General features: G+C 43.3%; 1 protein-coding gene across 1 annotated transcript in view; it reads right to left on the reverse strand.

Annotated features, from left to right (window-relative positions):
• Wnt2 (Wnt family member 2) overlaps positions 1–17,120 on the reverse strand; it is a 41,331-nt gene that overhangs the window by 8,370 nt on the left and 15,841 nt on the right. The window contains exon 4 of the mRNA XM_059256524.1: positions 9,019–9,283. Within this exon, the coding sequence (XP_059112507.1) occupies positions 9,019–9,283 (265 nt within the window). The remainder of the gene's footprint in view (positions 1–9,018; positions 9,284–17,120) is intronic.

The following is a 17,120-nucleotide window of genomic DNA, read 5'->3' on the forward strand; positions in this document are numbered from 1 at the left end:
GAAAGGCAATCTCTGTACTTAGTTCAGATGATTTTACTCACTTTTATTCATCTTCCTACTCTGAAAGAGCTTGCCTGGCACAGGAAGGCCATGTCCTGTTAAGCTAGCAAATTCTACAATGGAATTAACATGGTTATGGCCAGACTCAGATTTTCCATAGTTGATCTATCTAGCCTGGTCAAAGTTATTTCCTGTGCTCCCTCTCCCCACCCTTAGCCTCACCCCACGGCCTGCTCCCTGAACTCCCAGCCCGAGTACTCTCCCAACAGGCTCTCTCCTCCGCAATGAAAAAAGTGACTTTCTGGTGTCACTTACAGCCATGTAGACTGTGCTCTTTAAGATCCACTGTAAGTTTTCCTCTCCCTTCAATCCAGGGGAACTCTTCTCAGCTTTTCAAGATTCAGTTCTACAGTAACGTCTTCCATGGAGTACACCCTGTCTGTCCACGTTCCACTGAGCTACCAAAGGCCTTTCTGAAATTGGCTCCATGTACCATTTCGTAATCTGAGCCCACCTTCCTTGGGATAGGGGATGGGTCTCCTCCTTTCTTTTACACACTGTATAATACTCAGGTGCCAATGCATATTTGCTTGTTTACTAAACACAAAATTAAGAACAATTTCTTAAACACTGAGGACAGCCTTCCGATTGCCTGGTGAAGGCACACTTTTCAAAGAAGTGTTTGACAGTTGCCAGATACACAGTGGGAGCCCAGCAGTTAAGCCGACCCCTCTTTAAATGTTTTCACTTCGTACCGAGAGTACATGCAAGAAATGTGGCACATTCTTCTTTTTTTAAATTGTATGCATTTAGTTAGGGTTATTATTACTATTTTGATGGTAAGGTCTTATATGTTGCCCAGGCTGACTTGGAACTCTCTGAGAATGGTGAGATTATATATGTGTGCTACCATATCAGAGCATGGCTTTTACTGAAATGGAAGAAATTCACGTTGATAACGTGAGTTTGTGGCAGCAGGTTAAGGATCTGTACTACAAGCAGAGTTAAAATGAATAATGTATTCAGTTCTCAAGTCACAAGAACCATAGAAATTACAAGGTGAAGCACATATTAAGAGAAACAGAGAAGTAACTTTCTCCATGGCTTCCTAATCAGTATAAATAGCAGTAGAGAACAACTTGTAATCCCCAAGATGCCTATTCCATAAGGCAGGGCTCTCTCTAATATTGACTGCTCCCTAATAATGTGGAATTTACATAAGTGGGAAGAAGAGGTATCCTATTGTAAAGTGGATTTCAATAAGAAAGCTAAAAAGAAATAGTCAAGTTCATAATTTTAATGTACTTTTAAAAATTCTCTTTGTCTGCAAGCATTAATAGAGCAGTTGGAAATGAGCTTTGTTATCCAACCCCCTGCCCCAAGAAAAGCCACTCACCTATTTGGTGATTAATTTGTTGTTAGTGGTTCAAATGATGTCAAAGAATTGGATATACAAAATGACTTTTAAACTTTGTTTACCAAGTTTTGCATTCATTCTGATTGTTGTATTTATTTGACATCTTTTATCCCATCTAGGGAAAGGCTAACAAGCCATATAACGTAATCATGAATCTTGGTAGATGTCTTCTAATGTAAAAGTTTCATTTAACACTCAAGCTTAAGTGGGAATTTTTATAGGTTGAGCACTTTAATCAGTGATAAAAACAAACAAACAAACAAGCAAACAAACAAAAATATGCTTCTTAATTCTCTGCAAGGAAACCAAGCTACCTTTAAGCGGTAAAGCTACATAATTCAGCTAGTGAATGAACATTAACTCAATTCACCACATGCATATGCTGGGTATTGGGGTACATGGGAGTCCCAGTAAAGCCCAGTGGGGTGAACAGGTAACTAACAATTAAACACTGACACATTCTATAAATGGAGAAACTGAGCTCTGCTTGGGCCTCTGGAATGGCAATGAACACAGAGCAGAAAGGTCCTGTATAGATTGCAGAGGTCCTGATGTGGGTGATCCAGGCAAGAGAGAAGGGAGTATTACAATTGGCTTGCATGTTGATGGCCTGGCCACCACAGCTGATGGTAGATCCGTTTTCCTTAGAGGAAAACAAGCTTTGAGAGTGGGACAAATCAGGAATTCAACTTTGAATGAAGCCCATCAGTCTATTATGAGAGATCTAAATGAGTCTATCAGGTAGGGAATTAAATACAGGATAAAGCAAGAGAACGAAAATACATATAGATAGAAATATTTAAAGCTGGAAGAATAGAGAAGATCAGACCAGGAAGAAAGTACAGAAAGAGAAGTGAGGGTCCTGAGGAAACTCTGAAAAAAAAAATCCACAAGACTACAAAGTAGAAGGAGATAAAGCAGCCCCTGAAATGGGTTAAGATGAGCTAACCGAACAGGATGAGAAGCAAGAGTCAAGCCAAGACAATTGAGGGTTTTGAGGTTGAAAAGATTAATATATATAATATATTATATATATATTATATATATCACTTACACATTTTAAACGGTAGTTTACTAGATTGCAATTACTATTAATTGTACAGCATTAATGATTTTCTCTGTAAATGATTGTTTAGAAGCCCCATTAAAACCTCCATACAATCCTGGTTTGGCTCTCCTTGCGCTCTTTAGATACTAATTCATTAATTTCTGTAAGTCTTGGAGCACAAAGAGATGAGCGACTTCTTTATGTTGTCAAAGTAATAAATATACAGGAAATGGGTGTCCAGAGCAACGGAGCAAGGGGCAAGGCCTAAGACACGTTTCTCACCTGTCTCAGATTGAGGGTTCCCTGTCACCTAAACTGTGTAATGTTGCCTGCCTGCTGCCGGGGTTACCTGTAAAGACCACATGGTAGGTGAAGCCTTGAAGCCAAGGACCAACCAACTCTGCCTTCCTGGTCTTTGCATTGCCAGGGTTTATGTCTCTGGCATATAGAACAATCTCAATATTGGTTCAGTAAAGAAAGGAAGGACTTAAAATGTCCTGGTATTAGTTGCACATATTAATATTTAAGCAGAGTTTACCCACTGGTTAAAATCTCATTTCCTTGTTTTTAATCCCATCCCAGGATATAGTCAGTGTTCACACGTATCTGCAAGCCAGGCCACAGCAGAAGACTTATCCAGAATGCCAGTCTCTGTATACCATGATTTTAGGAACTGGGTTACCATGGGCTTCAAGGGACACTTTGCCAAGTAGTTTCCATAGGAATGCACAAATGCTGACTGACACCAGGAACAGCCGCCCATCAGGCTTTGAGTTTCCAATGGACAATATGTTACACAAGAGCTCCATTTGTTTTTGAACTTGACTGGAGAAGAGGTGGAGGCTTGCTTGTTTCCTCTGGTTGGAGAGGAGACCTGGGGATGACCTCTGGCCTGGGTCAGGGTTTTACATCATACCCGGTGAAAGTGGTCTGTGATTAGGTGCAGACACCTCCTCTGCAGGGGAGGGCAGCATTCCTTCCTTACAGATGTACCTATCTCTAACTGAAGGGTTGCTTTGATTTACAGATGCCTGGGGGCAATCACCAGACTAGATAACTCCAGAGCCACCAGAGTGCTCATCCCAGAAAGTCCCTCTCTTAAGATGTGTTCTCTAATTTGACCTGCAAAACATCACATGCCCAACCTCACACAGTTCCTAGTACTCTGCAAATCTGAGCTGCAAATGAGGTATTTATAGTTGATCAACAGAAAACATTTGCCTTCTTCAGCTAAAGATAAGGGGACATGTTTGGTTATTGTTTCCACACTTTCTTCGTCAAGCATTTTTTCCTACGATTTATTAGGAACAATTAAAGATATTCCCTTAAAAATCTGAAGTGGTGATCTAGGGAGATGCATGAGAAGCTGAGTTCAAATCTCCAGCATTCTGATAAAAAGCCAGGCATGGCTTGTTATGCCTGTAACCCCGGTGTTGAGAGGCAGAGATGGGTGGGTCCTGGGAGCTTTCTGGCCAGCCAGTCTAGCCAAAATGGCAAGCATTAGGTTCAGTAAGAGATCCTGCCTAATGGGAATAAGGCAGAGAACGATAGAGGAAGACAATATCCTCTCTGGCCTCCGCATTTACAGGCACGGGAATGTACACATTCACACGTGCACACTCCATAAGAGAAAAGAAAAAGGAAAGGAAATATCTTGGAGAGCTTCTAACTGAAAAGGGCTGGAACATAATTTCAATGTGGCTGTTTAATTCTGATCAGTTTTGAGCTCTCAGCTTTGTGGGTACCCCCCATTAAAGTCCCATATCTTCATACTGAATCTTTATTACAGAAGACCCCACCACACACACACACTTTCCAAGGATCCAGATAGGAGGGAAATAGTATAGTGAGAAAAGTATGGATTTTTGTTCTGATTTTTATCTATGCCTTTTATTCTGTTAACTAGTTCCAGCCCATGAAATCTTGGACCAAGGACAAAACTTTGGGATTCTGTTTTCTTGATGTGTAAAGGAGGGGACGGCTGCCAAGAGTTAGGGTACGTACACAGAAGGGATGCAGAACAGATCTGACCCATCAGGAACTCACTGTGCTCCCGCCATCCCTACTGAGGGAGATCTGTTCTCCCCAGAAACACTCAGGCTCTCCACTCTGTGAGCTTCTCACCAAATTCCCTCATCGTCGCTTCCTTGTGTCAGGGCTTCCTTGGAGGAGTGACTTGATAACCAAGATGTTAAACTAATTCCAGCAGGAGTCTTGGCTGAAAGCATTTAAACGAATTACTTGAAGTAGAGTTTCTGGAGATGTTGGGCATACATGTTAAAAAAAAAAAAAAAAACAAAAACAAAAACAAAAACCCTTCTGCCACATGAGCCAGGGCAGGGGGTGGTTTTTTGAGTGATGTCTCTTCAGAGCTCTGCAAAGAACACTTCTCGCCCTTTCTAAGGACCAGAGATGCTAAAAACAAAGAGTCCTTGGATTTCCTCTTCTCTGATAGTAGGGGTAAACCAGGACCATGAACAACCAAATCATTGATTTTCCAAACTATTGTTAAGCTTGAAAAGTATGGGGATCCCATGATTCTGATCCAGCAGGTCTCTGAGGAGGCCCCCACTCTGGAGAATAGTGAAGTGGACATGTAGATGTATCCACTGCATAAACACAGTTGATAAAACCCCCCAGCTCACTGCTGGGCACTGTCATTCTGAACAGGATGCAGTTGGAACAGTAGGAGCATAGCCAATTAGTTCAAACACCACATACACACCGATAACCCACCTGAGAGCCACTCTTGATCTCCTAATGCCCTCCAAGAAAAGGTGCCCAGTAAATTGAATATTAAGTGTTCATTGCTTCAAATTACCATTCAGGGATGGAAGATGAAACATAGGGAGCATGAGTATGAATTTTAATAAAGTAAACAAAACCACTAAGAAAGAAGAGCAATGTGTGTGTTGATTTAAATGTTACTACAAAGTTTTGGTCTATCCTGGAGCTTGTCTAGCCCATTTTTAATAAAAAAAATGTTTTAATGATAATCCATTTTAAACACATGAGAGTTTTAAGCACCAGAAAGCAGATCTTTCCTAAGGTAAGATTATTCTAGCAGAGTGTGTGTTCACTCTGTTACAGACTCACCCTGGCAGCTTCCCTCCTGGAGACTGAAAGACCTGACACCTTGCTTTCACCCAGAGGAAGGCTCTGGTACCAACCTTGAGTTAGATGCAGGAAGCCTCCATTCTCATGGGTCTCAGAACTATCCTTCACATCTCTCTGTCTCCACAGAGGCTGGGGGCTGCTCCGGAAGACTGAATACCCAGAAATTTTGAGTGTGGTGTGGACCAGCTTAGTAAAGCACATGCCACAGGACCTTATCCCAGTCAGGGAGACCCTCATCTGAAGATGGCCAATAGTCACAGGACAATTGGCAAGACCCCTGCCTGTGTGTGGTTGAAGCAAAGCTCTCTGTATTTCACACCTGTGACTGTTTGCATAATACTCTAAATATTCATGATCAAAAATATTCTTCTAACAAGCTGAACTTTAGCCTAATGTGATATAAAACATTCTGAACCATATTTTTATGAAAATAATCATGTGTAGTTATCACAATTAAAAAAGAAACATTTTCAGGTCACATGGATGACTTTGGCATGTTCTTTGGCATAGCCACAAAAGGTATCATTTCTATATATTTCAGAAAACTACAAATAATCCAGTAAACATATTGGAAATGTGATCTACTATATTGGAACTGGATACTTAAGATGATCAGGATGGCTCCTATTTGATCAATATCACCCAAGAACCAAAATATTCACCTATTTTTAAATTAGATGAGTTAAAATATTTCTAAGAACGCATAGAAATAAAAGATCAGATTATATAGCTTACAATGAAAGCCAGTCCTTCAACTGTGTGCCCTTCTGATTAGGACAACGAGAGGTGGAGTAAAATGATGGGAAGGACAGACAGGGAGTCCTGCAAGACTCTTACCCCCCTAGAGCTTCAGTTTCCACTCCTATAAACAAGAGGCCGGGAATCGGTGAGAGCAGACAGACCCTGGGATGCAGTGGGCACTGAATAGATACCTGTGATTTTATGGTCAAGAAGTCGGCTTTCAATAGTCCCTACTGCTCTTGCAGGAGATCCAGCTTTGGACCCCTGGCATGCATGCTGGGTGACTCACCACCTGTAACCCCACCGCCAGGGGTCCCCACATTCCTGGCCCCTCGTAGGTACCTACAGTCACATACACTTCACACACACACAAGCACTTATAAACAAACAAACAAACAAACAAACAAACCAGAATTCCATTCTAATATAAATGTGAAGAATGAAGTCTATAAGAATAATTAATTCAATAGCTTAAAAGGGAAGCAGGAAGTGCATTCAGAAAGTCTCTGTATGACAAGGAAGCATGGTTTTTAGTTCCCTGAATAGCAATGAGGAAGAAAATACTCACTGGATATGGATATGACTGTTTCCTTAGTTATGTAAACTATTTCAACCCAAATAAGCAGAAAAAGCCTTCTGGGCAGCAGGTTTTCTGAACTCTGATAAGAAATTTTGCCAGGCAGTAGTGGCACACGTCTTTAATCCCAGCCCTCGGGAGGCAGAGCTAGGCAGATCTCTGGCCAGCCTGGTCTACAGAGCAAGAGCCAGGACAGGCACCAAAACTACACAGAGAAACAGGAGAAAAAGAAAAAGAAAAAGAAAAAAGCCGGGCGGTGGTGGCACACGCCTTTAATCCCAGCACTCAGGAGGGGAGGCAGAGCCAGGCGGATCTCTGTGAGTTCGAGGCCAGCCTGGGCTACCAAGTGAGTTCCAGGAAAGGCGCAAAGCTACACAGAGAAACCCTGTCTCGAAAACCCCCCCCCCCAAAAAAAAAAGAAAGAAAGAAAAAAGAGAAAAGTAATTTTGGTCTTAAGGTCTTTTCACAGTCACGTGTAGGAAGTAGGTGAAAAGGATGAGTCCTCTTGGGCTCAAGGCTCAGGCCAAGTATGGGGCCAGACATGCATCTCCTTCCATACATGATGTGGAAACAGGGCGGTCAATTTTCTTAACTGCCCCATGTGGACAGTGATATGCAGAGCTGTTCACCCGACTCGGTAAACTGATTTGGTTGGTGCTGATTGCTAAGGAGCATCCGTCATGGTGTGTCCCTTTTTCCTCAGGTAAAAATTTACAGTGCACTGGTGTCTTAGGGCTGCTTAAAGAGTCAACAAGACCAACAGTGCTCAGTACACAAGTGTCTATTCTTGGGACCTAAATTGATTAAAGTGACTCCATGGCCCACGGCCTGTGTAGAGTCAACTAGTTAGTTAAGGGCAGAAGAGGACAAGGGTCCCCTGGGTTGATTTATGTCAAAGCACCAGGTTTCACCACAGTTCCACTTAGCTTGTTGTCTGACAGGAAGGATGACTTGGTAGCAGTCCCAAAACATGACAGGAATGCAGCAGGGCACAGAATCAGGTCCTCATGCTCGGCAGTCAGAATTCACACGCTGCATGTACACACAGGCTTAGGGGCTGCAGACAGCTAACTCATTGAGCTCCAGAGGAACTTTAACAGCTCAAGGGCAAGAATGGGGCTCCAGGCTTCTCCTGATGCTCCCTGGTAATCTCGTCTATCAGTTGATCTAGCCTTAGCAGCTGGCTGCATCTGCACTGCCTCTCTGGCTCTTTTGCAATGATTTCAGAATGAAAAACAAACTCGGAATCTAAATTGAAGGCTATTTTTTTCTGATGGTGAACGCCATTGCCTCCCAGTGAGCAAAAGCCTTGAGCCAAAGTGGGCTGTGAATTCCCATCACCTCCTGTCAACCGGAGGCCTTTTCACTCATTCTTATTTTGCTCTAGAATCTTTGCAGTCTTTGCAGCCCCATCTTGACCTTGAGGGTGAGAGGTGGAGAACACGTATCTATGAAAGCAGACAGGTGGGGACAGCTGCTATGTCCAGGCTGGAAGAGTGACTCTTGAAATCCAAGATAGAGAATGTGTTGTTTGGGAGGGAAGGTTTTAATAAATGAGGTGCCTCTTACAGTCACTCCCTCTACACAGCCCACCTATGGCCAAAGGAGTGGGGATTCATTCTTGCTTTTTAGTATCTGACAATTGTAACTGTACTGAAAAGAGCAAGGGCTTGTACAGTAGAACAGGCTTCAGAAGAGGCTAAATTCCCAAGTCCTGGGGTCCTGCCACAGTGGAGGGATGTGTCATGGGGAAAGATTGTTAAAACTGTCCCCTGCTCTGCTCAGAGTCTCAGGAAGAACGCTGGGCAGTTGCACAGAACGTTTCTCCATCCCCCTAACTAGAATTCCGTGCAGGCAAGAATTCTGCTGATCTGCACATTTTGACTCTTTGCCACATACATTCTTGTTAATTTGTGTTTCTTCAGTATCTGCACACTATCAACCTGTTTCTCTAGCTGCTTGGGAGAATTTTCTGTGCAGTTTCAATATGAATTAGAAAGAACACAAGCCTGGAACCTGAAGGCAGGCATCTGCAATTATACAAATGGCCTGCTGAAGAACAGAGGTGCCCAATTAGATTGTAGAGCATTGTTCATTGAAGGAATTCTTGTAACTTACCTGCCTCTCGGTCCCTGATACAGTAGTCTGGAGAATTCTCAAAATACACGAGGTCATTTTTCGTTGGCTTCTTAAATCTCTTATTGGCTACAGTGAAGCCAGTGCCATCCTGGTTCATGACGACCTGGATGGCCCCGTTGTACTTCCTCCAGAGATAGTCGCCTGTTTTCCTGAAGTCAGCCATGGCCAGCCAGCATGTCCTCAGCGTACAGGAGCCACTCACGCCGTGACACTTGCATTCTTGTTTCAAGAACCGCTTTACAGCCTACAGGAAAAGGCAGAGGCGAGCTCAGTGGGACCTACGCACGGGACCCGACCTACGCACGGGACCCGGCATACGCCCAAGACCCAGCTATGAGTTCTCTAACTCAGAGCCACAGAGAAGTAGCCCTGAGAAGGCTGGATCCTGGGGATCAGGAGCATCACTTGTCACTTGGCGGTTGCTTTAGCTACATACACTGTGGTAACTTCAGCCTTAGGTAGAGAAAAGATGGAAGACTCCAACTGTGAACCCCATCTACGATCCATGAAACCAAAGCTCACTGTTTTATGGGGTACACAGCCAGCTTATTTATTTTTAATGTAAAGCATTTTTCATACAGTATATTTTGATAAGATTCTTTCCCCTCTCCTAACTCCTCCCGGATACTGTCCCCTTCCCACCTATGCAACTTCATGACCCCGCCCCCACTTCACTCTCAAAAACAATTTAAAGGCAGAGGAAAGTGAATATTTTCTAGTACATAGTAGCTTATTTGTCCTAAAAATGCATACTATTACAATGTTGAGTGTCCTTTATCTGAAATGGTTAAAACTAGAAGTGTTTTGGACTTTGGAGTTTTGAAATTTGGGGATATTTGCATATACAATGTGAGATGTCTTTGAGATGGGATCCTAGTGTAAACTGGAAATTCATTTATGTATAACTTTGGACACGTAGCTGGAAGGTTATTGTGTACTGTGTTTGGATTGCTTCTGTTTTGACCACAACCTATCTCGTGTAGCCAGGTAGAGAACTTTCCACTCCCACCATCATGCCAGTATAAAAAAATAGGTCAAATTTGAGAACATTTTCAATTTTAGATTTTTTTTTGATGAACGATGTTCAACCTGTATCCAAACCTGATTGATAAAGGAATTGCTAAGGCTCATGGTTCAGTGACCCCGCTACTGTGGCTACATATGGAATGCTTGCTGTGTACTAGGCACATAGGATTGCAGTGTACACTCTACCTCAACGCCCTTAAAGCACTGCCACAGCCCTCTCCTACCATTTCAGCTTTAGGAAGAGGAAGAGGAAATCTCAGAGGCAGTAATGTTCCTGCCCAAAGGAACACAGCTAGGGAGGGATAAACCCAGTCGCACTGAGACTAACCCTGTATTGGAAGTTATTCCACAGCTCTGGCCAAGTGATGCAGCCTAGACGGCCCAGTTGTGCCCACTCTGCCCCTTGTTAGAAGCAAGGGAACTGGGACAAGCCGACTCCTGACGTGAAGACTGCTCTTCTGTGGGAGTGGGTATTGTGGACAGAGGGAAGGCCAGGTAGACCACAGAACTACCCAAGGAAACTTCTGCTTTGGTGTTGGGATAAATTCCCATGTGGTACCATTCACAGAGAGAGTTTCTCCTGCCCTGTCTCATTGCCCCTCGGCATACTTAAGTGAAGAATAAATTATGTTCAAGGTCTGCAGAAAAACCTCAAACTACTGTCTTTCCCATTTTATAGGTGGGAAGTAAGGGCTCAAGGAGTCAGCGTGACTATCTGAGCTTAGGGATGCATGCAGAGTGGATGGAAGCAGACCCAGATGAGCAACAGTACATGCAGACTTCAAAACGTCTCCTAATAGCGTGTTTCTGGTGAAAATCCGCCGCTTGTTCTCTGTTTCACGGGATTCCTATTCCAAAAATTGACACTGATTTTCTCTAAGTTTTTTCTCATCTTTTGTTCACTGTTTTTCAACTTTTTTTTTTTTTTTTTTTTTTTTTTTTTTTTTTTTTTTTTTTTTTTTTTTTTTTTTTTAGCAATTCCAAAGACCTCTCAATACGATATTGGTGCTAGTGGGTGGCGAATATTGAAAACTCAAAGCTAGAATGCCAAGAAAGGCCCGGGGAGCCACCGGTCTCTATACTTGGTCCTCATTCAGAAGCAGCACAGTGGAGCCTGTCTGCCAATCAATTTGAATTCCCAAACTAGAGTGTATCTGGAGGGAGGGCATAGATAAACGGGACAGTGAATCCCTTGATGATATTCTCCAGAGTGCTACGTGAGCAAAATGTTTAGGGTCTCTCTTTCTAAGAAACTGAAGGTGGGAGTTTCAAGCCTGCTCGGCACTCTCTCAGAGATCTGGGTATATTGGTGGGGTATGAAGTATGGAGGTAGTTGACACAAAGGTAGCTAAGCCGTGCTGCCCGGAGTCCAGGTCTCAGCCAGCCTGCATTGCCCCTCACATGGACACGTGTTTTCCGCTGTCCCTCCCTGGTGACCTCGCCATGGTCCTTTTGCCCTCGTGCTCGACCTGGCGTTGCCTCTTGTACAGGCTTGCTACCTGACCAAGATTCGGTAGAATCAGGTGCGCAGAGAGGCTTTGCATTCCAGAAGTCAGTCTCAGTTTATTCAGTGGCCTGGAAACGTGTCAAAAGCATTCAAGGGCTAAGAGGACGACAGTTACCGTCGTCAGGGCATCCCAGTGGCCCTAGGTTGTTTGGTTATGTGGCTCGATAGCTGTCTTCTAACACAGAGCACGGCCACCCCATAGTGTTCCCCACTTTGCCAGGCACATACAGGACTGTGCCCCTGTATACCTGGGGTCAGTCCTGACTGTGAGCCAACAATGCAAGGCCAAGACAAAGAATTGGATTCTCCACATTATGAGGACCTGGGCATCTATAAAGGACGTCTCAACATGAATCTTGTCTCTGGAATCACCTTCTTGCCAACACCCTTTACATTCTGGGTGTTGGGTATGAGGCTCACTGGTAGACAAACCTAACCTAGAAGGTATTCCTGTCTAAAAGCTTCTCTCCTAAGATCTGAGGGCATCGTACAGAACACGCTCCATGCCAAGTGCTGACTTCACCCTTTGTCTTCCTCCTTCTGCATTCCTTTTGCAGCCAGGCTATTCACTTGTAAGTAACATTCCTAGTTCTAAAAATAACAGGACGCATCATTGCCCTGCCTTTGTTATGCTAAGTCTCCAGGTGACACACTGCAAAGCTGATATTTTCATATGATTAGAGGGAAGATTTGCATATTAGCTTTGGATCTTAAAAAAACACCTAAGCAGTCCTTGCAGACCCATGTAGCAAAGGCAGATGCTGTTGATCTGTGTAAACACACTTCCTCTCTTACTGGCTACCAGCTTTACTCAGGGGTTGTGAAGCTGTGTGCTCCAGGCCTGGCCAGGCCCTCCCGGATCCCAGAGTGGCCTAAATCATGAATGCTCATTTCACTGCTTACACGCTGACTTTTCTTAGCATGTGGAACGTGATGATTCAATTTGTATCAATGGGATTCAAGGATAAATGGGTGTCGGACTTGGAAGGAAGTTTCCTTTACTCTTTAAAAGACATCCCAAGAGAAATGCTTTTTCTTTGTCTCTAGATGATTTCTTTTTGTACAGTATAACACAAAGGACATGGGAGCACCAGTAGGTTAGTATATGAAACTATACACACAGTCATGAAAGATGTGAGGAACTGGGTTCTGGAGAGTGTTGTGGGGTTACTCAGTGAGCCCAACAGAGATAGTAAGTTCTCCTCATTATTTAGCCCCCTCTGGGGGATGGGAGGAGCTGTCCTTGGCAGGTGAAAGTACCAAAGTTAGTTCTCGGTTGTGGATTAGTGACAGACATTAGCTGACAGCTCTCACTGTTACTAGCTCTGTGCCACATCTCCACTTTAGTTAATACACAGCATGTCCAACACCTGCACTCAGGAGCTCCTCTACCTTTTCTATTTGCAGGAGTTGTAGTCTTTCAAATCAGACCCTTAACCCTGAAAACAGCCAAGTCCAATTCAAGCAGAGAAGTACAGGAAGACCATCTAGGCATTGAAGTTCTGTTCTGAACGGCTTGAGAAGAGAAGAAAGCATGGGGCCACACCATGAAGATCTTGAATTCTAATATCCCACAGTTATAACCCCATTGTTTGTTTGTTTGTTTTTCAGACAGGGTCACATGTAGCCCAGGCTGGCCTCTACTTCACTGTGTAGCCAAGGATGACCTTGAGTTTCTGATCTCCTGTTTCCACAGGATTACAGGTGTATGCCAGCACACCCAATCTTTATGTGGTGCTGGCAGTTGAGCTCCATCTGAGCTTTTTGCAAGTGCTCTACCAACTGAACCACATCTCTAGTCCTACAATAGCATTATTAATCACAGCAACCATTTATTGAGATCTTAACCAGGCTTAGCCAGGCTCTACGCACAGTGATTTACATGAACTATCATGTATACAACACAATTAAGCAAAGGAAACTAATATTCCCATTCCACAGTTCTGAAAATCAAGTCCCAGCAAGGACAGTAAAATCTCTAGTCACTAACTAGGCAGAGGCAGAACTATGTACTTCCAGATCTGTGGTCTTCTTAAACAGACATACAAAATCCAAAATCACATTGGAATCTTCCTGAAACGTTGAACTAACTATACACACTATTCCCCTCCCTTCTTAGGAGAAATCAAAAATTCACTTTACACTATTAGCAACAGCAGACTCTGAGAAGAGAGCCAGATGACACCAGTGGGAAAATGGGTGTGTCAGTTCAGGTACCTGGTGAATGATGGTATTTTGTGGGTCTTTAAATGATGAGGCAGGTCAGTGTCTTATGCATGAAGGAACGTCAAGTGATGAAAACAAAATGCACAACAATATATTCGGTATGTCCCACTTTTTAAAGCTCTGCACATGTGTCCACACAGAGGAGGAAGGGAAAACGTTCTTTTACAACCTGGCTGTGGTCTGAGGAAATGCAGAGTCTGGCAAGAGAGGGGGAGACTCCAGCTACTCTGTGTAGTAAAGTTCCAGGAATCCAAGGACTGTTCCCTGGCAACTGGAGAGAGCAGAGCAGTGGTTCTTGTTTCTGGCCGCACATTAAAATCACCTGGGGATCATTTGCAGCCCCTTCCCAGACTGAGTAAATCAGAACCTTGAGGGGGTGGGGCAGGCATGAGGCCCAGGCCCTGACAGGACTTGCAGTTCTTCAGGTAATTCTAACGCATAGCCTGGGCTGAGCATTGATGTCCCCGGACTGCAGGAGAGCGTGTAAAGAATTCCCGCTGCACTGCAGGAGTCTGGGGGGGTCTCTGGAAGGCAGAGCACAAGAAAAGGCCTGGGCCAGGGGAGGGCACCACCGCATTTCGATGGACTGGGAAAACTAGTTATCTAATTACAGTGGTTTCCCACTCTGTGTTTCTGGGGTGTCTGAATTACCAGGAAAAAATTTCCGCAAGTAACAATCTCCACTGTGGCTGTTTGGGGGAGAATGAAAAATGGCACCCAATGGTGTGAGACCCCAATCCAATGGCTTTGCATGTTAGTAGGCCACACAGAAGAGCTGAATGAGTGGTGGGACACCCTGAGGTCTTCAGACATACTAGGTAAAGAGCTAGGGGCCTCCCGTGCACAGCTGGTGATGGAGGAACTGGAGACATCTTATTTGGATGATACAAGATTGAATAACCAAATCAGAGCACTACTTTGTATTACAGTCAAGTCTTCCATGATATATCTAGATGCTTATTCTAAAATTTGAAAACAATAATACTTACTATACTTACTGGCCCTCTATATTTATGACTTCGATGAAGTATGAAAAAAAAAATTAGGAGGGACTTCAGAAAATTCTTCAGATTAAAGCTTGAGTTTGTATTTGTGAACTCCATGCTGAGTCCACCCAGATGAAGGACAGATGTAGGCAGGCTGCAGCCTCCACCATCTCATATATCTTCAGTCTCTCTCCACCACTCACTGTTTGAGCATTGTTCATGCACATCTTGTTCATGCGTATTGTTAGGTCTATGATACTTGTGTCCTGACTGAACATGTACAGGCTTTCTCTGATCATTATTCCCTAATCAATATGACATAAGAACTATGTATCATCTAAATTGTCAAATGATGCAAATTGAAGGAGATATAAATATGTGTGTGCATTTATATGTGATGTACAAATAATGCACTATTTTATGAAAGGGATTTAAATATCTCAGATTTGGATATCCACAGAAGATTCAGAAGTCAATGGGCCACAGAAAGCTGAGGAATAATAGTATTGTTAACCATGAAGTCAAGTGCCGTGATGTCTTGGGGCTGAATTTATTAGCTGCTATCCTATGCCACAGCCTTTCTGGCATGAAGGACGCCCTTAGAACACAGGCTAGCTTCACAGCTGAGATTCAGCATTCGGTCCTCCTCCTCTGCACACACACTTCCCTCGATGCCATGTTTCCCTTTTGTCTGATCATTCTTTCTGCTTGTAATACATTTTTAACTCCTTTAAGGTGCACAGAGGATACATTTTCTGAATTCTTGGATGTCTAAGGTCTTACTTCAGCCTTCACATTTGATTAATAGCTTGGCTGGGTATAGAATTCTGGATTGAAAATAATTTTCCCTCAAGTTTAGAGGTGGAGCCCTGTAGGCTCTTCGCCTCCAGGGCTGCCAATGGGAAATAGGACATCTTACTGATTCTTCTGCTATGGATTCGTTTTGGCTTTTGTTTCTTTTTTTTTTTTTTTTTCCTTGCATGAAAACTTCTAGAATCTTTCCCGTGTTCTTGGTATTCTGAAATATCACACCTCAGGAATTTTTCCCATGCATTAATCCTCCCTGACAGTTATCAGACCTTTTCAACCTACACTGGTAGACTTCAATGCTAAAATATTCTCTTTAAGATTTGCCTTTTTGCACTTTCCATAGTCTTTGTGACACTCTAATTGGTTCATAGACCCTGAAAAATCCATCCTCTATGCCTTTTAATTTTAATTTTTTTCTTGAAGAATTTTCTTGAGGAAAAAAAAATGCATTGAAGTAACATTTCTGGTTCTTTCCATCCTTTGTTCTTTTCTCCCCAGACTGGGAAAACTGACTTGCCCAACCGGTGAGTTTGAAGGAAGGACTAAAGGCTTTTCCTTTCTTCTTTCGTGGGATCTGCTAGCCTATTGAGAAAACACACTATGACCAAGCCTCTCAAACCAGCCAGCGATCTCATGAATGGGAGTCAATGCCTAGCCTTTAAAAGGGCAGAGTCCACGTTCTAGGGTCTATTTGGAAGCACTGTGCTGCACAAGGCTCCCATCCCTCGGTGCAGCCTTTCCCCAGCCAGCAGTGAAATCGACATGTTTGCTCCATCTATCTGTTCATTTGGAACCTGGTTTCAAACTCGAGTGAGAAATGGGGGATTGTGTGTGACCTCTTCAAACTCCATTTATCACTTGGGTTTTTGCTTGACTTTTGGGAGAGTTCTTTGGCTTCCTCTTCTGATTTCTTGCTCTCTTAACATCACTGTCTCTAGGCTTCCAGATGCTAGCCTTTTATTTACAGATGCGACCGTTTTCTTGAATCTCCGTGAGAAGACTGACCAGGCTTTGTAAAATTTCTTCTCTACTTCCTAAATTATTGATTTTATTCTGGCAGTTGTTTTCCATTTTATGGTACACACTTTTCCATTGCTCAGTTTATCATTTTTGTAGCTATATATAAATACTGTTTTCTTCTTTTGCTGTCTTCCTATTGTAGAAGAATCAATTGCAACGTTTTTCTCTCCAGTGTGAGACTGACAGCTTCATTCACAGCCTCAGATAAATATCATCATACAATTTGATCTTCACTTCTCTGTTGTCTCTTGGAATCTCTCCTAAAAGCTCTCCTGCTCTGTTCCTCTCTGATTCTTACTGGAGGCCACTTGCACAGTCCTATGTTAGGCATCTCTACTCCATCACACAGCCCTCATGAATCTGTATATCACCATACTGGCCAGAATGATTCTCGAGGACTCGCTCTAGCACTGCGTGTCTGAAAACCATCTGATGCTCACTCTGTGGTATCTGGTCAACCTGTCACCGCAAGCTTGGTGGGTGCTACAGCAAAAAAAGGGCAGATG

The sequence above is a fragment of the Peromyscus eremicus genome, chromosome 3, assembly GCF_949786415.1.
Source record: "Peromyscus eremicus chromosome 3, PerEre_H2_v1, whole genome shotgun sequence".
Taxonomy (NCBI): domain Eukaryota; kingdom Metazoa; phylum Chordata; class Mammalia; order Rodentia; family Cricetidae; genus Peromyscus; species Peromyscus eremicus.